Source organism: Moschus berezovskii, chromosome 14 (assembly GCF_049115385.1).
Source record: "Moschus berezovskii isolate FMDL1 chromosome 14, NW_MosBer_1.0, whole genome shotgun sequence".
In the NCBI taxonomy this organism is placed as follows: Eukaryota; Metazoa; Chordata; class Mammalia; order Artiodactyla; family Moschidae; genus Moschus; species Moschus berezovskii.
The window spans coordinates 44,214,540-44,238,424 of record NC_142473.1 but is presented as its reverse complement, the minus strand read 5'-3'; the positions used below and the strand labels follow the sequence as shown (position 1 = coordinate 44,238,424).

The window sequence follows — 23,885 nt, the reverse complement described above, 5'->3', positions numbered from 1 at the left end:
GAAATCCAGCTGGGATAGAGGCGAGGTCCTTGTCAGAGCTCTGAGTTCTTCTTTTTCATGTCACCTGACACATTTTAGGATTTGGGAAGCCTTGGTAAAGGTGACTTTCTGATGTTGATCAGAAGGTGCTAGGTCCTGGCTGCACTCCCTGTACGTGCAGTGGTTGGGGACAGCTGGCATCAGATGGGGTATTGGCCGTCCTGCTCTTCGGTACTGTGGCCAGAGATCCACAGTGTGGGTGGCAGGTCTTGGTTGTAAACCAGCACTTCTGCAGGATACATTTATAGGGTTTTGTGACCAAACAAGTTTGGAAAGCTTTAAGCTATAGAAAGTTGAACAGTGTTTCTCTACCATAGTGCTTTCAACCTGTTATATTCACTGTGAAACTCAAAGAAGAGAGAGATTTTGTGAGAAATAATAGTAGCTAACATTTATTGTCTACTCTTTGTTGAATGGAGGTGCTCCAGTAAGCCTTAATATGCAGTACCTCATTGGGAATCCCTGCAGAACCCTTGGGAGTAGATGCCATCACTGTCCCTGTGTAGAGGCTGGAGAGACTTACCCAATGTCATGGCTGGATTGGTAATAACACAGTGTTTTGGGCTGGAGCAGACTGAGCCCAAACTCGTCTCTTAGCCAGCACACAGACTGATTGTACAGTGTGTACACTTCTTTTGTACAAAAGAAGCTTGGAGCAGCCTTCTTTTATCTGGGACTTCTCATTCCCTATGAGAATATAAGAATATTCCCTATGGGAATAAGAAAGTCTTCCTCAGTGATCAGTGCAAAGAAATAGAGGAAAACAATAGAATGGGAAAGACTAGAGATCTCTTCAAGAAAATTAGAGATACCAAGGGAACATTTCATGCAAATATAGGCATAATAAAGGACAGAAACAGTATGGACCAAACAGAAGCAGAAGATATTAAAAAGAGATGGCAAGAATACACAGAAGAACCATGCAAAAGAGATCTTCGTGACCCAGATAAACACAATAGTGTGATCACTCACCTAGAGCCAGATATCCTGGAATGCAAAGTCAAGTGGGCCTTAGGAAGCATCACTACAAACAAAGCTAGTGGAGGTGATGGAATTCCAGTTGAGCTATTTCAGATCCTAAAAGATGATGCTGTGAAAGTGCTGCACTCTATGCCAGCAAATTTGGAAAACTCAGTTGTGGCCACAGGACTGGAAAGGATTGGTTTTCATTCCAATCCCAAAGAAGGGCAATGCCAAAGAATGTTCAAACTATTGCACGATTGTACTCATCTCATACACTAGCAAAGTAATGCTTAAAATTCTCCAAGCCATGCTTCAACAGTACATGAACTGTGAACTTCCAGATGTTCAAGCTGGATTTAGAAAAGGCAGAGGAACCAGAGATCAAATTGCCAACATCCACTGGATCATCAAAAAAGCAAGAGAATTCCAGAAAAACATTTACTTCTGCTTTATTGATTACACTAAAGCCTTTGACTGTGTAGATCACAACTGTGGAAAATTTTAAAAGAGATGGGAATACCAGATCACCTTACCTGCCTCCTTAAAAATCTGTATGCAGGTCAGGAAGCAACAGTTAGAACTGGACATGGAACAACAGACTGGTTCCAAATAGGAAAAGGAGTACGTCAAGGTTGTATATTGTCACCCTGCTTATTTAACTTATACACAGAGTACATCATGCAAAATGCTGGGCTGGATGAAGCACAAGCTGGAATCAAGATTGCCAGGAGAGATATCAATAACTTCAGATATGCAGATGCTACCACCCTTATGGCAGAAAGTGAAAAGAAACTAGAGAGCTTCTTGATGAAAGTGAAAGAGGAGAGTGAAAAAGGCTGGCTTAAAACTCAACATTAAAAAAACTAAGATCATGGCATCTGGTCCCATCACTTCATGGCAAATTGATGGAGAAACAATGGAAACAGTGACAGACTTTATTTTCTTGGGCTCCAAAATCACTGCAGATGGTGACTGCAGCCATGAAATTAAAAGATGGTTGCTCCTTAGAAGAAAAGCTATGACCAACCTAGACAGTATATTAAAAAGTAGAGACATTACTTTACCGACAAAGGTCCATATAGTCAAAGGTATGCTTTTTCCAGTAGTTGTGTATGGATGTGAGAGTTGGACTATAAAGAAAACTGAGCACTGAAGAATTGATGCTTTTGAACTGTGGTGTTGGAGAAGGCTCTTAAGAGTCCCTTGGACTGCAAGGAGAGCCAACCAGTCAACCCTAAAGGAAATTAGTCCTGAATATTCATTGGAAGGACTGATGCTGAAGCTCCAATACTTTGGCCACTTGATTTTAAGAACTGACTCTTTAGAAAAGACCCTGATGCTGGGAAAGATTGAAGGCAAAAGGAGAAGGGAATGACAGAGGATGAGATGGTTGGATGGCATCACTGACTCGATGGACTTGAGTTTGAGCAAGCTCCCGGAGATGGTGATTTACAGGGAAGTCTGGCATGCTGCAGACCACAGGGTTGCAAAGAGTTGGACACAACTGAGCGACTGAACTGTACTGAACTGATGGGGTTAGTACTCAGAAGGACTGTAGTTGGAGAAATGCCAATGTAAACTCAAAAAGTGAATGCAGACTGTTGGGAGAATGGTGACGTGGGTTTCTCTTATGAACCCCATTATGTTCTGAGCTCCCAGGAACCTCTGCACACCAGATGTTTTGGTGTCAGATTAGGCTGGTTTTACTGCCTATTCAGTAGAAGAGGCAGGCATGGGGGTTCTGGGGTATAGGGTCTAGGCTAGTAGTTCTCCAACTTGGTGTGTATTGGAATTCATCAAGGGAGTATTAAGAATAACTGATGCCTGGCCTCATTCTCAGAGATGCCAGTTTAGCCTGGGTGGGACCCTGGCTTTGATGATTTTTAAATGTTCCTTGGTGATTCTGCTGTAGCCTGGTTGAGAACCAGTTGTTTGCCACACTCCTTTGTGGTCCAGTTTACCCTGTCTTATGCTAAAGCAAGGAGAAGAAAAGGTTTTCATTTATTAGTTAAATGACCTGAGAGGGTTTTGAGCTGTTTCTTTCACTTTTTGTGGATGAGCAAGTGGTGTTCTTTTTTTATTGATCCCATACAGCCTTGCACCATGAGTCCTCTCCATGGTCTATACCCATGACTGTAGCTTTGCACGGACATTCACATACTGACCAGCCCTTATGCAGAAGTGCTAGATTGGTCACTAAGGGGACACATGAGAAAGACACTCAGCTCTCTTATTCCCGCTGGAAGAAGTAAGTGAGTACTGTTGCTCAGAGTACTGCATTCTTGCTGTTGCTAAGGGAACTGGAACGACAAGTGCTTTCTGGGTGATGGCATCAGCTGAAGCACCCATACTTCTTATTGGGCTCTCACTGTAAATAATGTGCTCCCAAAACTGTCACTGTCATTTTCAGTTGATCAGGTGAAACTGGGTAATGGAATTGTTTCTAGGTTTGGTAATTGGGTCACAAGTCATTTCCTACTGTATCTACAAAAAGACTTTTTTAGGCGTTTGGGAAGAATATATGCCCTTGTCAATAATAGACAATGATTGTTTTAACCCTGTGCTGTAATGACTTTTCTTAATATCATCATCTTTTCAAAGGCAGAACTGAGGCTGTTCAAGGCAGAACTCCAGGATTTCGGGATCACCACTCTTGATGCAGCTCAAGATGGCTGTGTCCCAGATTGACCAAAGGGTTTGTAATGGGAATGTTTCTGTTGGTTTCTTGCAGTACAACAAACACCTCTTCGTGCACATCGGGCACGCCAACCATTCTTACAGTGACCCATTGCTCGAATCAGTGGACATTCGTCAGATTTATGACAAATTTCCTGAAAAGAAAGGTGGCTTAAAGGAGCTGTTTGGAAAGGGCCCTCAAAATGCCTTCTTCCTCGTAAAATTCTGGGTGAGTAAGACCTTGCTGTTACTTCAGTCATTTTTGTCCAAATGGTCGTGTCCCACACCCGAGGGCAGAGCTATAGTGGTTGTGGGTTCCCATTGACTGATCTGCATGATCGCCAGGGGATCACACACTAGAGCTGTGGGCGTCCTCACACAGGCCACGTGGCACAGCCATGTGAGGACCCAGGCGACGTTGCCGTCCCTGCTGAGATGGTGTCCCCTTGGGCTTAATTCAGTTGTGCAATGACAAGAAACCTCGCAGATGGCTGGAGTCACAGTGGCAGATGCGGGCACTAGACTGTCTGTTGGTTCTCACTCTGGTAAGCAAAGTGAAGTCACTCAGTTGTGTCCAACTCTTTGCCACCCCGTGAACTGTAGCCCGCCAGGCTCCTCCGTCCATGAGATTTCCCAGGCAAGAATACTGGAGTGGTTGCCATTTCCTTCTCCAGGGAAATCTTCCCAACCCGGGGATCAAACCTGGGTTTCCTGCATTACAGTCAGACTCTTTATTGTCTGAGCCACCAGAGAAGCTCACTAAGCAAAGCGACCTATAAATTCCATGGGAACCTAGGACCTGAGGCAGTGAAGGGGCTTGGGCGAAGATAAAGACATGCTGCGAGTCTTTAAAGATCAGAGAGAATATGAAATGGCTCTGCCTATTACGTGCCTCATTTGTGCTTTCAGACACCAAGGGCACATTCCTCCAGCTACTGGGACTGTCCCCTAGCCTGCGAGGAGATCTCTGCTGTCCCTTCTCCACTGGTCAGACTTGAGCCAGAGGACTGCTGTGGGGTCAGGGGTGTGTCCTGGGGGCTTAGACCAGAGAACTTGCTGGCCTTGAGTGTTTGTAACTCCTCATTCTTGACGAAAATAAAAAGAAAATGGCTTCAAATGTTTGCGCTTCTCAGCATGGCCTTAAAGGCCCTGAAGGAGCTGGTTCCGGGTGTTTTCCTTCCTGTTCATCCTACAGCCTGTGTTTCTGTGTCTGGATGGACTTTGTACAGTTTTTCTCCTTTCCCTCCTTTTGAGATGGTGTCTTCTTTATTATCACACCTTCCTTACAGAAATAATCTACTAATTTTTCTTCTAGTCCCACCACGTTGTGTAGTGCCTCAGTTCCCAGACTGTGTCACAATTAACTGGGATGTGTGTCCCCCTCCTTTCTGGACTCCAGGCTCCTTACTCATTGTGTGGCTACACTGATTGAATGCCTGCTGTGGGCTCTGCGCTGGGTTTGTGCATCACGTACTTTTCCTTCAGTCTTCCCAGGGTTAAGTGGAATTTGCCTCGTATCCAACTAAGAAAATAGAGACGCGGAGATTACAAAGGACAGGTGGGGACCTGGAGCTTGAAATCAGATCCGTTTGAAAAGTGCCTCTCCTCTGTTTTCTGGCTTCTTTGTGCCCCCAGGACCCTGCTCACAGGGTCTGTCTGTCATTCTTCATATCTCCAAAGCTAAGCAAGTGCCTGGCACACACACAACAAAACATCCACAAATGGCAGAACAAACAGACTAAGGAAAAATTCATGTTTGAAATTCTTGGGAGGAAATTTACATATTCAATTTAATTTGTTTTGTTTTTTTAATCCTTGCGTGGTAACTGGATTTCATTTGTCATGCTTCCGTATTGAATTTGGATTGTGGAAGTAGCCTTCTACTTAAATTAATGTTCTCAGGATTGGTAATACATGTGGACACCCTGAAAAAGCAGTAACAGTCACTTCCTTTTCCTAAATTAGTGACTGCCACCCAGTGACTGGAATGGTGGTTGGGGGCCAGTTATATGATAACACTACAGTTTTCAACTGCAGACCTGTAGGGGATTCCTCAGTAGCCTTTCAATGGGCAGACAAGATCAAAACTACTTTTATTATGACATTGATATGTTATTTTCTTTTTGAATTCTGCTGATATGCATACTGATGGTTCCAGTGTTATAGGGTAAAACTGCTGAAGCCTTGGATCAATCAGACTGGGTTGCATGCACAGTTTAAATTAAAAAAAAGAATTAGTCAAACCAAGAGTGTCGTTTGTGAAAGTTTATTACATCTTAGACCAACAGTACACACTGAAAATGGATGCAGCGAACCTGCCTGCTCCATCAAGGAAAACAGCTGATATTTGTTGTCAAAGGTAAAATTTGAACTTCCAAATAGAAATGAGAATTTTGGAAAATTTGTATCCACTCTGGTGAACTTGATGGCTTCTCAACATTTATGACTTTTCTGATGGGATCCATAGTCATATTAAAAAATGTGATTTTTTTTTTATACTGTGCAAGATAAACCAATGGGTTTTAATGTAACAGTATGAAAAGCTCATTGAGGGTTTCAGACTCCACACTGCAGCTAACCTTTAGAAACCACTGCTTGTCAAGTTTTGATTTAGTGTCAAAGAAAAACGGCCAGTTATCTGAAGAGCCTATTAAAATATTCTTACCTTTCCCAGCCATGTGTTTATGTGAGGCTGGATTTTCTTCATGTATTTCAACCAAAAGTTGAAGTACAAATCATGACAAATTGACTTTAGAAGCAGATATAAGAATCTAGGTATTTTCCATTAAGCCACATATTGAGTATTGCAAAGTGCAAATCAGTGCTTCCTTTCTCACTAGTTTTTGTTTTTTAAAATATAGGTATGTCCAATTTAAAAAAGATGTGTGTTAATATCAAATAACCTTAATATTATTTTTAAAAGCAGGTACTAAATATTTTAAAGCTTTCTCAGTTTACGCTTCTGATATAGAAAATATCGATAGCTATAACCTACAGAAACAAAAGCTCTTTGAGACCCTCAATAAATCTTAAGAGTGGAAAAGGGGTCCCTGAGATAAAAAAGTTTGACAGCCACTATGGTGAAAGATATAAAAAGAGGCTGTTCTATCCAAATGAATTAAAATTAATCAGAAAATATGGGATAAGATAAAAATAAACCATTTTCAGTGCTTTCAAATTAATGTGTTGGTTTTTAATGTTAATAAGATTTCTTATAGCTTGCTTGTTGTTTGACTATAAAGTGGAATGGAAACTATTGATATGAGAAAGGTTTTGTTTTTGCTTGTAAAATTTTACATTTTATACAGAGGATGATTTTAATAAGTGCTTTCAGTGATGGGGCCCTTCAGTCACTAATTCCCAAATAACAAGGTCTAGGTTTGCAAATGTTTAGACTGTAGTGGCAGGTATGAGATGTGCAGATTTAGAAACAATTACTAAGAGATTAGATATCAGTTTATTAAATTAAGATTTGCAGAATTAGAATTACAATTGAGGTCTCCTATAAGTATGATGAAACATGTCACTCCTTCAGTATAATTGTTAGCAGTACTTAACCTTTATGAAGAAATTCAGTCCTAACTATGTTGGAATAAGTGAGAAAAGGCAGTTTGAATTAGGTTTACACTTTGCTGCAATTTGAAATCTCATTGGCTTCTTCTACAGACTTAGAAAGTGTGAATTGCACTTTGACTCTCTGTGCTTGAATGTTAGTCAGTGTTTCTTAACCTTCCCTTTAAAATGTCTTTCATATTAGCAATTTGCTTCACAGATTTTCATTTTCATGTAAATTCAGTACATCTCGACAGAGGTCCTACCCACACATCCTTTCTTCTCCTCCCTACTTCCCCTTTCTCAAAGTACCTGCAGTCTCCAGGTTATCACCAGCAGGATGACTTAGTTTATCCATGTGTTTAATCGCTCTGTGTCCCACCGGGGCTCAGTCAGGCTGGAGCAGCTGAGCAGCTTGCTGTGGTTGAAGCACCGAGTGTACCTGCAGTATCTGCGCTTAAAGCCCAAGCTGTGGCCCCGCTCGTTGCCGTGCAGTGGTCCTTCCGCTGGCTTCAGAGCAGAAACCTGATTGGCCTCCCCAGGACTCAGACGCCGAAACACACATGCATGGCAGAGCCACAGTAGGGTCCGACCTGAACTTCTTGGGAACAGTAAACGACTGTTGGTGCCCAGGTAAACAGACACCTGAGTGCCCCGTAAAGACAGATCTTCACAGAGAAATGATGCTGCTTCACTTCAGATGCTCTTGACTTCCATGCACAGACACAGTGGAAACCACACAGATTTCAGTCCAGCAGATCCCGCACTGACTAGCTGTGTCATGATGCAGAAGTCACTCTGCCTATCCATGACTCAGTTTCTTTATGTGTAAAGTGGGAATTATCACATGTACCTCCCAGGGATTAAATAATACCAAGTGTCTGCTTATGCCTGGTATATTCACTAACTGCTTGACTACTTTCAAAAAGCAACTTGGTTTCTTACCCACAAACTCACATATACCTACATGCACACACACACGTGTGCGCACACACTAAAAGCCTTATTATCGATGTCTAAAGAGGATATGTTGTCATTGATAATCTGTGAGAAAGCATCTCACCGCCTCCTAGTAACTCTAACCTTAGTTGAGTTACTTGCACTAGTAGTGTATACTACTAGACTAAGATCCCCTGGAGAGGGAAGTGGCAACCCACTTCAGTATTCTCGCCTGGGAAATCCCGTGGACAGATGAGTCTGGCAGGCTACAGTCCATGGGATCGAAAAGAGTTGGACACGACTGAGCAACTAACACTAAACTAACAACTAGTAGCTTAAATTTGAATCCCCAATTAAAGTGTCTCAGAAAAAATATAGTTTGATGAAGCATTAAAATTGTTATTATGATTGAGGAGGAGTATGGAACCAGATTTGTGGTTAGTGAGGCCAACATTTTGCACTGGCAGAAAACCATACTTCTTATTTTCCTTTTAAAATAACGATCAGATGCTTTGTGGGCTCTAAGAAAGGAAGATGTCCACCCACAAATGGACAGAGCTGTGCTTTATTTCAGAATTGAGATCCATGCAGACGGATTGCCAGTGATATGGCAGACAATGCAGCTAATTTAAGATAAAATGTCAGCTGCTTTGGAATTGATCAGAGAGTCCCGAAAGCTGGAAGAGGTGGGTGTGATTCAGTCATGCATCCGAAAAGACAGAAACCCAAGTATAACTCTTAGCTCACTTTCAAACACTTCTTGTTTCCAGCCCCATGTAGTAGTTTTGTTGCTGCTGTTGTTCAGTCGCTCAGTTGTGTCCAACTCCTGTGACCCCATGGACTGCAGAACTCCAGGCCTCCCTGTCCTTCACTGTCTCCTAGAGTTTGCTCAAACTTATGTCCGTTGAGTCAGTGATGCCATCCAACCATCTCAACCTCTGTCATGTCCTTCTCCCCTTGCCTCCAGTCTTTCCCAGCATCAGGGTCTTTGCCAGTGAGTCGGCTTTTCACATCAGGTGATCAAACTATTGGAGCTTCAGCTTTAGCATCAGTCCTCCCAATGAATATTTAGGATTGATTTCCTTTAGGATTGACTGGTTTAATCTCCTTGCAGTCCAAGGGACACTCAAGAGTCTTCTCCAGCACCTCAGTTGAAAAGTATAAATTCTTCAACACTCAGCCTTCTTAACCTAAGTAGAATAGTTTACTTAAGTAGTAGTAGTTTACTTAAGGGAATAAAAAATGCAGTGAAAGTAATATTTTTGGAGGGGCCTCAAAATTCTACTCTGTCTTCAGTTCAGTTCAGTTCAGTCCTCAGTAGTGTCCAACTCTTTGCGACCCCATGAATCACAGCACGCCAGGCCTCCCTGTCCATCACCAACTCCTGGAGTTCACCCAAACTCATGTCCATCGAGTCGGTGATGCCATCCAGCCATCTCATTCCCTGTTGTCCCTGTCTCCTCCCACCCTCAATCCCTCCTAGCATCAGACTCTTTTTCCAGTGAGTCAACTCGTCGCATGAGGTGACCAAAGTATTGGAGTTTCAGCTTTAGCATCAGTCCTTCCAATGAACACCCAGGATTGATCTCCTCTAGAATGGACTGGTTGGATCTCCTTGCAGTCCAAGGGACTCTCAAGAGTCTTCTCCAGCACCACAGTTCAAAAGCATCAATTTTTTGGTGATCAGCTTTCTTCACAGTCCAACTCTCACATCCATACATGACCACGGGAAAAACCATAGCCTTGACTAGATGGACCTTTGTTGGCAAAGTAATGTCTCTGCTTTTTAATATGCTATCTAGATTGGTCATAACTTTCCTTCCAAGGAGTAAGCGTCTTTTAATTTCATGGCTGCAATCAGCATCTGCAGTGATTTTGGAGCCCCCCAAAATAAAGTCTGACACTGTTTCCCCTTCTATTTCCCATGAAGCCATACATTACTAACATGTTACTTATAAACCTTACAGTCAAAAACTATTCAGAAGAATCAGGATAATGAAGGCTTAATCTCAAACTTTATTTGGAATAATAAAGAAGAAAATAATATGAAAAATGAGATTGTATGTATCTGTATCTTGTTATTAAAAGAAACAAATTCTTAATATACATTTAATTACAATGCTTCTTTTTTTCTCTCAAATCAATTAGTGGCATGTTAGAAATCAGGATATACCCCGTTACCCTATGGCTATTTATGTTTTACTTTTTAAAATTCTTGGAATTATGATCATCCAGTGTAAACAATTAACAGTATATTCATAGTCATTCAACTTCCTTAACCTACTTTTTTGGAGGAAGAAAAAGCAAGACTAGTTTTACTAGCCGGAGTAGATGTGAGAAGATATTATAAAACAGAAATGGAAAGGAGTTATCTGGAAAGAAGGCAGCCTTTAGAAGATGCTTTTATCTTGGTAGGAACAAAATCACATTTGTTGGACAAAATGACAGGCACTATAAATAAAACAACTGGGCTTTATTTAGGGATAAGAAATTGGGTGCACATGTAAACTGGCCAAATAGACCCCCTCTGGAGTTTCAGCCTGTTTCTAATTGGATTGTGCGTGATTTAGGCTAGAATTGTAGACTCGAGTCTGTCATTTGCGACCAAATGTCTCTGTTGCTGTTCATGGAAAAGGATGTTAGCAAAATGGAATAATATGCTTCCCACATGTTTTAAACTGTTATCAGTAAGAAAAGGGCCTTTCAGTTCAAGATTTTCATTTCGCTCTACTTCTATCTCATCTCACAATGGTGTTAAACTCTGAAATTACGTGAACAATAGGGAATGATGGAATGGTGTAGTGGAAGGAAGATTAACAAGAAACATCACCATATTCAGGGGTACTCCTGGGACTAACACGTAATAGATTATCTTTGGTAGACTGTGACTCTCTTATTGTCTTCACCAGGTCTGTTGTTTTTTTTTTTTTTGAAAAATCATCTCTGGCTAGCAGGTTCTGATATTTCATGTAGAGGGATGAGGGGTAATGGTAGTTAGTAAATTTGCACATCCAACCCATTTTGGTTTGATTTCATGAGAATGGTATCTGGAGCTTGTTAGCACTTGCTGCACTGACTGCAGTCTTTTATTGCTTCCTTCCTGTTTTCTCAGCCCCATGACCTAAACTTCTTTGTAAGCCTTCCCCAGGGAGCAAGGATCCTATCCAGTAACATTTGTTTATGCCGCAGTGCAATGTATATAGCAGATTTTCAACAGTTTATTTTCTTTAATTTGTTAGATGAAGAGTGATTTCATTCCATACATGTAGAGGAATTGCTGTACATGGGGTCCTGTAACTACCACTGGACCAGCTCTGATTGTATAGGCAGATAGCCTAGGCATCGGACAGTTTGTTGACTGATCTTTCTCAAGGAATTTACTGAAAGCCAGTGGAGGGAGACCTCAAGGGATTCACACAAAAACTTTCCAGGCTGTCTCGGGAATTTGGGTTCTTATAAAAATAGTTTAATCATTTGCTTCAGCGTTGAATATACACATCACTGCTGAGTCATTTGGCAAATACTCACTGATCTCTACTTTGCTTCTAGAAAGCTGAGGGAGCAGACATGAGTAAGAGGCAGACTTTAGGGTCTGGTGTGGATGGCAGACACACAGCAGATAAATGACAGCCCTGTAGGGTAGGGGCGATAGTGGGAATGTGAAAACATAGGTAGAGGAGGAACTCTTTTTGCTTGAGAACTTTCTGGAAGGCTTCATGAAGATGTGGCATTTGAGCTGATTCTTGAAAATGTAATCAGTGGAGGGAGAGTGGGAAGGAGTTTGGGGGGGAAGGGGTTGTGCAGAGACCAGGAATCCTAGTGAGAGTTGGCTGAGAATCCCAGTGGCCGCCGGGCCTTACAGAACCAGGAGAATGGTGCAAGTTGAAAGTGGAAACGATACTCTGCCTGATAGTCACTTTATTTAAGAATCTGAATCCCCTGAGAAGAGAAGACAGAACAGGACTGCCTGGAAAATGGAAGCAGCAGCAGTGCTTTTCCCTCAGGCCTTTCACCTCAGTCCCACCATGGCCACTTTTTTTTTTTTAACCTGGAACTCTTCAGGATATCTAGGCGGAATCTAAATTGGGAATTCCCTTAACCTCGTGGAAGAATCCATCTGACAGCTCTTCCTCTCCTGCTTCCCATCCTGGACCATTTGGCTCAGTGGTTGCTAACAAAGTCAAGGTCAGGGATCCATCCATTCTTTCCTGCATGGGGCTGTTTAACTCTGCTTCCTGCTGCAGTTACAGGCTGAGATACAAAGCCACTGTGCCCCCCAGAGCTGCTGCTAAACAGAAGCCTGGGGGAAAGCAGACACATGTGGTCCACCCGCACTGCCCAGCATTCACCTCATTCATGGAGGCACAGCTGACTTCACTGTGTTATAACCGTCCCCAGGAAAAGCTTGAGAAGAAAAGAACTGAAGTGGCACTATCAGGGTATGTGTCTGCTTATTTCTAGACCCAGTTTTCCAGGGAATAAGTTGATTATCTGGTTATAGTCATAAACCCTTCAAGGCTCTTAGTTATTTGGACCTTCATAGACCCTTGGTCGGAGAAGGCAATGGCACCCCACTCCAGTACTCTTGCCTGGAAAATCCCATGGGCGGAGGAGCCTGGTAGGCTGCAGTCCATGGGGTCGCGAAGAGTCGCACACGACTGAGCGACTTCACTTTCACTTTTCTCTTTCATGCATTGGAGAAGGAAATGGCAACCCACTCCAGTGTTCTTGCCTGGAGAATCCCAGGGACAGGGGAGCCTGGTGGGCTTCCGTCTGTGGGGTCGCACAGAGTCGGACACAACTGAAGCGACTTAGCAGCAGCAGCAGACCATTGGCAATATGTGAAACTCCCTCTCCCGGTGAGGGTAGAGATTCAGGGTACCTTACCTTCCCATCCACCCACATTCTAATTTAATGTCTGCATGACAAAAGCAAGAGAAGCTTGTTAAATTTTCCAAGCAGTTCCAAAGACTTTAGAAGGAAGAGTGAGATCTTCCCACAAGCCCTGTGTCTTTCTCGACTTCTTATATACATCCACAAACATTGTACATACTCCATTTGTTTTTACTAAAAAAAGTGCTATGCTCCATGTGTTATTCAGCAGCTTCATTTTTTCCCACTCAAAAAATATTTTGGATGTGTCTCCTTACAGCAATGAAAATTTGGGCAAAAGTCCCAGTTTTTCTTATTCTCTTTGGTAAAGGTGAATTGTCGGAAGAGTTATGAAATTTAGCAAGTTAAAATACCAGCCACCCAGTTCGATTTGAATTTCCAGTGAACAGTGTATACTTTTTCAGTGTCTGTCCCATGTCATCTTTGGGACATAGTGATATGTCCCTATCCCTATGAAAAAGTACGTTGTTTATCTAAAAATCAGACTTAACAACCTATATTTTATTTGGCAGTTCTACATTTGTTAATTAGTTGATTGATTTGTTGTCATTGTTCTGTGTAAGACTTTTCACGCACAAAAACTCCTGACCAGAAAAAGGTCCTGTTTTCTGGTCTGGAAAGGGTGGTCTCTGGTCAGTGTTCGCACACCTGATGAATGTGCTGGGTGGAGGGCCCGCTCAGCTGGGCGCCCCGGACTCATTAACTGCCTCTATTGGAGACAAGTGGCCTGTGCCACTGCTTTGTCCTAGGGGTTGAGACCTTGGCTCTTTCATCCCAGCTACTGTGTGAAGTCACCAGTGGTGGTTACCTGAAGTTGTATGGGTGATATTAATTGAATTTTTTTTTTTTAATGAATGCCAGTATTTGTAGGAATTTGCAATGCAAACAGCCAGTCTTTCAGACACTGCCTGTTGTAATTAGAGCAAGCTTTTAAGATTCTTTGAAGTACTAAATGTTGATGAAATTCGAATAGGGGTGCCAATCTGCGCTATGAAGGGGCTCTTGGCAATTGTCTTTTAAAATCTTCTATTTTGTAGATGTAAATATATGCCATAATCAGTGGGAAGTAACTTGGAGAGCAGGGGCTGAGTTTATGCCTATTATTCTTATTTAAAACAGCTGTGGCTGGAGAGCTACAGCTGCCGTCCTGTGTTGGGCAGGGGCACCAGGCAAAGTGAACACTTTCAAAGACGCCCATACCTTTGGGCAGCTTTCTCAGTCTCTTCAAACTGAAGTCCAGTCTTGCTGGGGAGTCGTCCCTCGTTTATCCCAGCTTCCCACACCCCAAGCTCCGAAGTCACTCGGGGTGGCCTCAGGGGTCATGGCCAGGGAGCAGATGCTTACAAACGAGTCAAGCGAGAGGGTTGGGGAGCAGTCATCAACCTCAAGACCCCCCTGCCCAGGCTGCTTTGGGGGTACTTCTGCCTGATGGCTCATGGCGGAGGGCAGAGCGATTGTCCTTTGGCGCCTGGGGGAGCAGCTGCAAGGCCCGCGTGGTGCCCAGCGCAGCCGAGCCTCACCATGTGGCAGGCCTGGATGGACGCCCACGACAGGGCCCGGCTCCCAGCGCCTCCTGCCAAGGAGCCAGATGCTGCCATTGGAAAAAATTGCTTCACAATTTGAAATCTTGGTCCTTTGATCATTGCTCGAAGAGGATGAAGAGGAGAGGTTCAAAGTGGTGGTTTGAAAATGCCAGCGTCTCCTTGCATCCATCAGTGCCTATTATACTGTCTCTTGTCAGGGACAATCCTCTTGATGTTTTCATTTTTTTTGCAACCAAGTAATTCTGCCCAGCCCTTCCAGGCCCTCTGGGGGGAAGGGAGAAACGGTTGGGAAGGGAGCCGTGTGCAGCCTGCTCCTTTCCTGACCCACTACCCCAACCTGCGCCCCTGCCTTTGGGCTGATCTGTTTCCTCTTTTTTCCTGCAGGCATTTTCTTTCAGAGTCTAGTGACAAACGAGTTGTCCTCAGCGAATGCTGTGCCCTTCCATTCTGCACTTGCAACCCTAACACTCACTTCCTGTCCCTCAGGCACCTGAAACTAGCTCTCCAGGGGCCTGTGGTTTTGCAGAGTTGACCCCCTGGTCCAGCCCTCCCTGCTGTATGGATCCAACATAACTGGGTTAGATCTCATTTTTCTCACTCATGAAATGGGAAGAATCATTCTTTGAAGAATATTGCTTTTTTTTCTTTTTCAATTTCAAAAACATGAAACAGTGGAACACAGATGTGAACAAATATGCTTGCTGAATGAGAGGTAATGGAGGAGAAACCAAGCCGCAGACTTGTCTGATAACTTAGGTGTTCCAGCTGCAGAAGTAACAAGCGTGAGAGAGGATTATTTAGGGAAGGATTTGGGGAAATGTGATGTTTCACTTTTTTGTTTCCTTGCTGTCTAGTGCAGTCTGCTTTATCTGCTTGGCATTGCTGTTTTCCAGGACTTGTCCACAAATAGATCCCCATGTCTTTGATTCATTCCCCAGATGGTTGATTAATTATTGCCTTTGTTTTTTTTTTTGTTGTTGTTTTTTTTGCTTCCAGACAGAATTTTATGAGATCTCTAATCATATCTTTGTGGGAAAGATGGTAATTTTGTACCTGTTTGAGCAGTTATGCCTAAAACCTAAGGCGTGTTATAAACTCACAAATCAGAAAAACTACTAATTTTTCTGTTTGAAAAAAGTCATTGCTGTGTTTGTGCTGCTCACTTGATAAGTGTGGATAGGGACTCGGACTGACTCTGGGGGGAAAGCTTTTACCTTATTTGTTGATCATGTGCCACCATCTACTTCAGATCCCACTCTGGAGATGTGACTTGAGGCTCTGCTTCATCTCTCTGCTGGTCAGTGTTGAAATCCGTGGGTTGATAGGCATGGCCATTTATGTGGCATGTTTCAGCATACAGATGGGTCTCGTATGCGTTCTCTCATCACCATGGTGGCCTTTGGAAGCAGGTCTTCTCTGAGTTTAAAGATGAGAACAATGAGTTGCAAAGGGATGATGACCACTGCCTGTCAGGTGACTGCGATAAGATGGTGACAGATGCAGAGTCAGAATTCTCAAGTCTCTGGACCAGGTGGGTGGAAGGGAGATCACATGGAGTTTACTAAAAATAAGCCTGGAACTTGGATCCTAGGAAGCTGATAGAACCTGAACAACTTTATGGGTGAGAAGTGGGTGTGGAAAGGTGAGATTAGGGGGGAATAAAAGAGAATTCCTGGGTTGTCTTTCAGCACTGTTCTTAGGCCTGCATGCTTCCAGAAAGCAGAGCTCTAGGTGGAAGCTGCTGAGAAGCTGATGGCAACTTAACGGGTATGGTAGGCAGTGTTGTGTCCAAGTTCTTCTCATGGTGCTAGGGGACGTAATCCAATACATGAAAAGTGAGGTGAGCGTTGCTAAGAGTAGGAAGGGAAGTATCTTGGATTATGTGAGTGAACCCAATGAAATCACGAGTTTCCTTAAGAGTAGCAGAGGGAGGCGAAAAACGAGGTCTAGAGAGCTGACAGCTAGCCACATGAGGACTCAGCCTGGTGTTGCGGGCCTCTAAAATGGGAGGGAAGGGACTGAGAGACAAGGACTGTGGAAACTGAAGGAGGCAAAGACTCACCTTTCCCCAGAGTAGAGCCACCAGAAAGGGACACAGCTCCAAAACCTTGACCTCAGCCGGGTGAGGTACATATTGGATATCCCACCTGCAGAAGTAGAGAATCATAAAGTGGTGTTGTTTTTAAGTCACTAAATTTGGGGTTGTTTGTTAAAGAAGCAATAGAGGACTAATGCAACTCTCTAACACTTAAGTCTGCCCAGAACATGGTAAATATTTTATTAACTAATGATTTTCCCATATCTGAAGGTATTCAGCCAGAAGACAGTGTAAATCAAGGTACTGTAGGAAGGATTCCTGCATTGGGTGGTAGGAGAAAGAGCTGGTCTCTGAACCCAGTTCATATGGAGGGTTTTTGTTCTAGGGCAAAATGGGCAAAGATTCCTTAGAGGGGCCCATTTGCGTGGACTTGCCCCCTCCAGCCACATTTGCAAGGTTTATTTTGCTTTTTTTTAGAACATGGTCCATGACCAGTTAGGCAGGAGGAAACTTCCCCTGCTACCCTTCTTATGACTGGACTGAAAATAATATCGACACAAGACAAATTAATAGGAAAAGAGAAACAAATTTTTAATTCATGGCGTTGAGGTTCACATGGAAACCAGACCTAAGAAGTGGCCAGAGCAGGCATCTGTCATACTTTTTAGATAAACAATAAATTTATGAGGAATTGACAGGACAAAGAAACATAGGTTTGGAGAAAATCTAAACAGAGTTTGGGCTTGGAGAAGTAAAAGTAACAAGATGTGTATACAGACTTCTCCACCCTAAATTATCCATCTCTGGTGGTAAGGGTCTCCTTCCACCTCCAGATGCAAGGAAGGCACCTTTCATTGAGAGACTTATTTCCTGCTTTTGGGGAGACAGAGGGGAGGGTCCATGTGTCCCTCTTCATGGGTTGTTTCCTAAGTAACTTTAATCCAAAATAATCAAATGCCATTGGGGGACATTTTGGGACAGCCTGCCCTGTGCCGCAAGAGCTGTCTCATCTCCTAAGGACAGGATATGGTTTGAATTTGGAATTTTCTGGGAAGGTAAGTTTGCTGGTTTTAGTTGTTTCTTGGATTTTTGTATTTATTTGCTTTTAGAAAATATCCTGATTTCAGATAAGAGCTGATTTGGCAGAAATAGTTTGTATGTCTGGAAACAACACATTTTTTTTTTTTTCTTCTCTCATTTTCTTGCCTTCAAAACTATGTGGAATAGGTTTGTCTTGAGTTTTCAGTTGGGAAAAAGGAGTGGAGAGGGTGGATAATGAACTCAGCACGGATCCTAGACTCATTACAGAGTTCACCTCCCCTGTTGTTGATTTAATGCTAGCATTCTTTCTTTGATATTACCTTTGCTCTGTGGGAGTTCAGTGACCACATTTCTTTCTGGGATAATTGTAATATTATCAGCTAACAGATAATTATCTTTCCCATCAATACCTCCTAGAAAATTCCCAAAGAACAGCTGTGATATGGTTGGATGACTGTGTAATTATTTTCCATGTTCAAAAGTAATTGAGAAGCAGTGGTAATAACAGATTGCTTATTTACTATTAGTTGAGAAGTCTTTTAAAATGCAACCTGTTAAATATATGCTAATAATTATATATAAAGTTTTATCAAGCTGTTTTTTAAAAAACAAAACAAGATAATTCAAAAACCATCAGTTCCTCTTACCTAAATGAAAGCTGAAAATGCACGTATATCTCATAACCAGCAATTCTACTCCTAGGAACGCCTGACAGGAGTGCACGCATATGTTCATGAAAAGCGTATCCCCAAGTATTCAGAGTAGCGCTCTTCATAATAGGTTCAGTTTGGAAGCATTGTAAACGTTCATCCATAGAAGGGATAGATGGTGGTATTTTCCATTTAGCAGAGTACTCTAGTGACAAAAATGGATGAACCACACACCACAGCATAGATAACTCTCACCCTACAATGCTGCACAAACAAAGCTAAGCACAGAGTAATGAACACTATGTGACTCCATTCATGTAACATTCGAAAAATCAGACAAGACTGCAGGATCAATGTTACTCTGTGACGGGGGGTTTGAGGTACACTGGAAGGGAACAGTGTTTGATGTTCACTGGGGTGGAGTATGGATGAGGGGACTTTTTTTCTATTTCCTTACCTGGGCACTTGGTCACATGGGTGTTTTCACTTTATAAAAATTAATCAATCTGTAAACTTGTGATTTGTACACTTCTGAATGTATGTTCTAATTTCATGTAAAAAAGTTAACCGTGACAACTTTAATATCGTAGTTTGTTGAGATTGTTTCTGACAGCAGAGTTTCATAATGTGAATTCTTGAATACTTTCAATTTTGATACTTTCTGTCATTATACCTGCAGGTCATCCATTCCCAATTAAAGCTAATTAAATTAAATTTGAGAATTCTAAGGTACAGTGGTGAACCAAAGGTGAGGGGGTGGAATTATCTGCCCCAGATGTAGGCATTAAGGAGTTTCGTTGTAGAGAAGTTTATATGGCAGAACCATCTAAAAACAGCTGTCATTTTTATTATCACCCTGTGCCTATGGTTCTAAACAAGGCTATCAATGAAGTGTTCCTAATAAAAAAATTCTTTGTTAGCTTAAGTCTTAAACAACTGGTAAAATAGTCTTGAGTTTTTATTTCATATATATATGTATATACACACATATATATATTTATGCTTCAAACTAACACACTTAGGTTGCTTATCCATTTTATTACTTATTCCTTAATAGCACATGTTATTAAAGACTCACTCTTATATTCATCTCTAGAGTAAGTTCTAACAGTTTGGAATCATTGGAGCTGCAGTCCACCCAGTGCTGCCGCTTCCATGATATGGAAATGAGCACAGTAATTAGGAAGGCGGAAAAGTAGAACTAGAGTTACTTCAATTCTGTCATTTTCTGTTACCACAGAGTTTCTGTGTTTAAAGTTAAAAACAGTGAAACAGTGCTGATTATTACTAAAATAATTTTGATAATTTTGTTAAATAAAGGAAACAGGTCTCAGAAACAACCCACTCTTAGTTGTCAAATATGCTCGGTGTGTTGTGGCACCTAGCATTGCGGAAGTGTGGGAACTTGGAGAGACGGAAACAAAAAAGCTGAAAATTTTCAGCAGTTTTGCTAATATCAATCTATGGCGAATGCCATTCTAAACTTCGGTAACATTTTGAAATTTATGTGTGGTTGAATTATTTTGTGTGTTTATTTCTATGCTTGCTTTAGAGTTTAAGAGTCCTGGTTTGTTTACATTGTAAATCTTTTCGCTTGTTGAAAGTAAAGGCTGCTGCATTATACCAAGTGAAATAAGTCAGACAGAAAAAGATAAATACTGTATGATGTCAATTATATGTGAAATCTAAAAAACAGAACAAACTAGTGAGTATAACCAAAAAGAAGCAAACTCACAGAACAAACTAGTGATAACCAGTTACGGGGAGGGGCACTATAGAGGCAGAGGAATGGGAGGTACAAACTGCTGGGTGTAAGTCAGGCTCAAGGATGTACTACACAGCACAGGGAATATAGCCAAGGTTTTGTAATAACTGAATGGAAAGTAACCCTTAAAAATTGTATAAGAAGATAATGCCACTGAAGTGAATAAAGTGAAAAATGCAGCATTGAAAAAAAGAAAGAAAACAGTGTACCTAGGGAGTTGAGGTGCCATTCTTAAGAAACCTCCTTCCTGGTTAAAGCACTGATGCAAGTTGAGGTTGATCGTTGTGCTCTCCTGTTGACTCCCCCGCCCATTGCTAATTTCCCCAGCTCCTTCCCACACTCCACCCATTACACCACAAACACCAGACTGCTTTTGATTATTAATCAGTGCTTCACAACAATTTGATTACATCAAAATAATGAATTTAAATTGCAATATTAGTTAACAGTGTATTTATGGTCAATTAATTCTCATTTTCAAAGCTGGGAATTTTAAAAAACTGAATGAAAACAAAAGTCAAAGTAGGGGCTTCCCTGGTGGCTCAGTGGTAAAGAATCTGCCTGCCAATGCAGGAGACATGGGTTTGATCCCTGGTTTGGGAAGACCCCACATGCTGGAGAACAGCTGAGCCTATGTGCCACAACTATTGAGGCTGTGGTCTAGAGCTTGGGAGCCGCAGCTTCTGAAGCCCAAGCACCCTAGAGCCTATGCTCTGAAACAAGAGAAGCCACCACAATGAGAAGCCCACAGACTAAAATTAGGGAGTAGCCTCTGCTTGCTGAAACTAGAGAAAAGCCCATGCAGCAACAAAGACCCAGCCAGCACAGCCTAAAATAAGTAAGAAGTGGAAAAAAGATTAAATTAAAAAAAGTCAAAATAATTTCTAATGTACCTTTGCTGCTCCGCCTGTTACTGCATTGTTGTTGGGAAGCATCCGAAATGTCCATCAATAGAGGATATGTTAAATTATATTGCATCTGTATAATGGAGTAGTATGCAGCCACCAAAAGGGTGGCTGTTCAGTTTTTCAAAGGACTTTTCATTTAAAAAACTGATACTCTGTATCAGTGTATGTATGTCTATGTGTGTGCTCACTCATGCTTTGGGACCCCAGGGACTGTATAGCCTGCCAGGCTCCTCTGTCCATGAAATTTTCCAGGCAAGAACACTGGACTAGGTTGCCATTTCCTACTGGGTAGGGATCTTCCCAACCCAGGGATCAAACCCATGTCTCCTGCATTGCAGGTGGATTCTTTACCACTGATCTACCAGGGTAGCCCTATATCAGTACTATATGAGTTCTAAAAAGTAGTTATTGATTGATTGATTTAAAGCCAGGCTTAAAAGAATGCTATGGTTTGTATAGAAAAGAGGGAATGTGTATGCTTAAATATGTAAATGCTAAATATCTCTAAGAGGATACTTGAAAAACTGATAACACTGGTCGCCTAGGGAGAATGGTAAGCACAAGGTAGAAATAAAATGTACCTCCTTTTTACAGTTTGTTTTTTTTTATTTACTTGCCACATATATATTTTTATCTTTGTTGTTGCTGTGTGTGCTTTTTTTTTAAGCTAAAACTTGTTCGTACAAGCTACATCATAATAGTAAGAGCATCAGTCCTGCAAAGAACATCACTGGTCATCCCACTACCACAAAACACCTGAGCTGTTTCTCCGAGCTGTGTGTGTTCTCAGCTGATGGCAGGACCAGCTTGAAGTTGTCAAAGACTCGCTGTTAGTTCATGGCAGGTGACACCTGCCTGGGAAGGCTGGATGACAGCCCAGTGTCAGAGCTCCTGTGTGCCTGGGATATGTTGGTACCTTTCTCCCCTGAAGGCTGGAGCTCTGGTAGTCCCAGGGCCCTTTCCAGCTTTGGGAAGCTCAGATACAGTTCTCAGGATGAGACCTCTAGTTTCCCACTGGACTGCCGTTTCATTGAGCCAAATGTTCCATTTCTCACCTTTGCATATGAGAAAAAGGCACACCTGGGCATTTTTAATTATTTGCACTTTGTGCCCCATAAAATTTCAAAAAACAAAATGTGAGGGCACATAAATTTATGTATAACATAAAACTGGACAAGTATCAGTGCAAGTAAAAGCAGAAATCCAGTAACAGGGGTTGGACACTGGTTGTTAGTAGCTGTTAGAAGTACCCAGGATAAGTTAATTACTATAGTAGAGCACTTAATGTAGCTTTGAACTTCTTGGCACATAAGGAAAGGGAATATACAGTGTATGGTCCTTTTTATTTGAAGCCAGAATATCCCAAGTTTTGCCTGAGGAAATGGACATTTTCCTGATACTCAATTTAAGAAGGAAGTTGAAATGCAGATCCTTATTAAAAATACATGTAGGATGACTCAGGTCTTTATGGTGGTTAGTGCCTGTCAAGGTATTAACAATCAGTGAGTCGAAATGCGCCGGACCTCACAAAATATAGTCTCATTTTATGTCAGCTTCAGTGCTCTTTCTCTCTGCAGCCCAGGTGCTTCATTTGCCCCTGCTTCCTGCTGCATCTCTGCGTCCACTCTCTTCTAGTGTCTTCAAGTTGTGATCAGGGGTGCCTTTCTGGGTTGCAGATCTGATCCTAAACTATCACTGCCCCTATCTTGTGTAAGACCCCAGTCCCCTGCCTCTCCAGGCCTGTTCTCTCCTTGCCGTCTGGGTTCCAGCCGTGTTTCTGGCCATTTGCCCTTGTGCGCACTCTCTTACAGCAGGCTCTGCCTGCCCACGCCAGCTCTTCTCTCTGGATCTGAGCTGCATCATCATCTGAAGCTTCCCTGACCGCAAGGGCTCCCTCCCCACTGTTTGTTCTCATGTCTCTGTGCCCATCCCAGGAGCGCTTCTTTCTATTGCAATGTCCTCCCTCCTAAATTGTCAGCTCCACAGCCGCAGGGACTGTTTCTTGCTCACTCGTTGATCCCCAGCTCCACACCCATGCCCAGAGTGCAGGAAAGGGTCAGTGGATGCTCGAGGGAAGGGGGCCTGTCCTCAGTGATGGAGCCACTGCAGCAGGCTACCAGCCTCCCTCTGCAGTGGACTTTATACCATGCTGAAACACCTCTTCTTGAAGCACATCTCTGATCACCTCATTGCCTGGTGGCAACACTTTCAAGGGGTCCCCAATTCCTACAGCATACAATTCACACCCCTCATTAAGCCCTCCCCGACCCAGGACCTTGCTGCATTTCCAAACTCTTTCCTCCCCATCTCCTTTGTCCTTGCAAAGTAGCTAAAATTAAGCACTCCAGGCTGCTCCGTGTGCAATACTCCCTCAGCCCTTCCCTGCATGTTCAAACCTTAACCATCCTGAAAGTAAATACCTTTAATTGAAAATAATGTTTCCATGGTCCAAACTCTGAGTGCCTTTGACATGGTACTTATTTTCTATCTGCTGCTGCTGCTGCTAAGTCGCTTCAGTCGTGTCCGACTCTGTGCGACCCCATAGACGGCAGCCCACCAGACTCCCCTGTCCCCGGGATTCTCCAGGCAAGAACACTGGAGTGGGTTGCCATTTCTTTCTCCAATGCATGAAAGTAAAAAGTGAAAGTGAAGTCGCTCAGTTGTGTTCAACTCTTAGCAACCCCATGGACTGCAACCTACAAGGCTCCTCTGTCCATGGGATTTTCCAGGCAAGAGTACTGGAGTGGGGTGCCATTGCCTTCTCCGACTTCTTATCTAAATTAGAGCTATTTTCTGTACATTTCTCTCATGTTGGCTTGTAGTCTTGTATCTGGCATGAATCTCACATAGCAAATAGTCTTAAGAATATGTCAAATG

The 23,885-nt window shown here is 42.5% G+C and overlaps 1 protein-coding gene across 9 annotated transcripts in view; it reads left to right on the top strand.

Moving 5' to 3' along the window:
* Nucleotides 1-23,885, top strand: part of TEAD1 (TEA domain transcription factor 1) — a 271,199-nt gene that overhangs the window by 229,480 nt on the left and 17,834 nt on the right. For 7 of the 9 annotated variants that reach the window (XM_055423353.2, XM_055423349.2, XM_055423346.2 and 4 more), the window contains 2 exons: nt 3,734-3,907; nt 4,588-19,668. In XM_055423353.2, coding sequence (XP_055279328.1) covers nt 3,734-3,907; nt 4,588-5,106 — 693 coding nt within the window. In that variant the 3' untranslated portion in view covers nt 5,107-19,668. Of the gene's footprint in view, nt 1-3,733; nt 3,908-4,587; nt 19,669-23,885 lie in introns of those variants that run through there. The other 2 variants (XM_055423352.2, XM_055423348.2) reach the window with 1 other exon arrangement.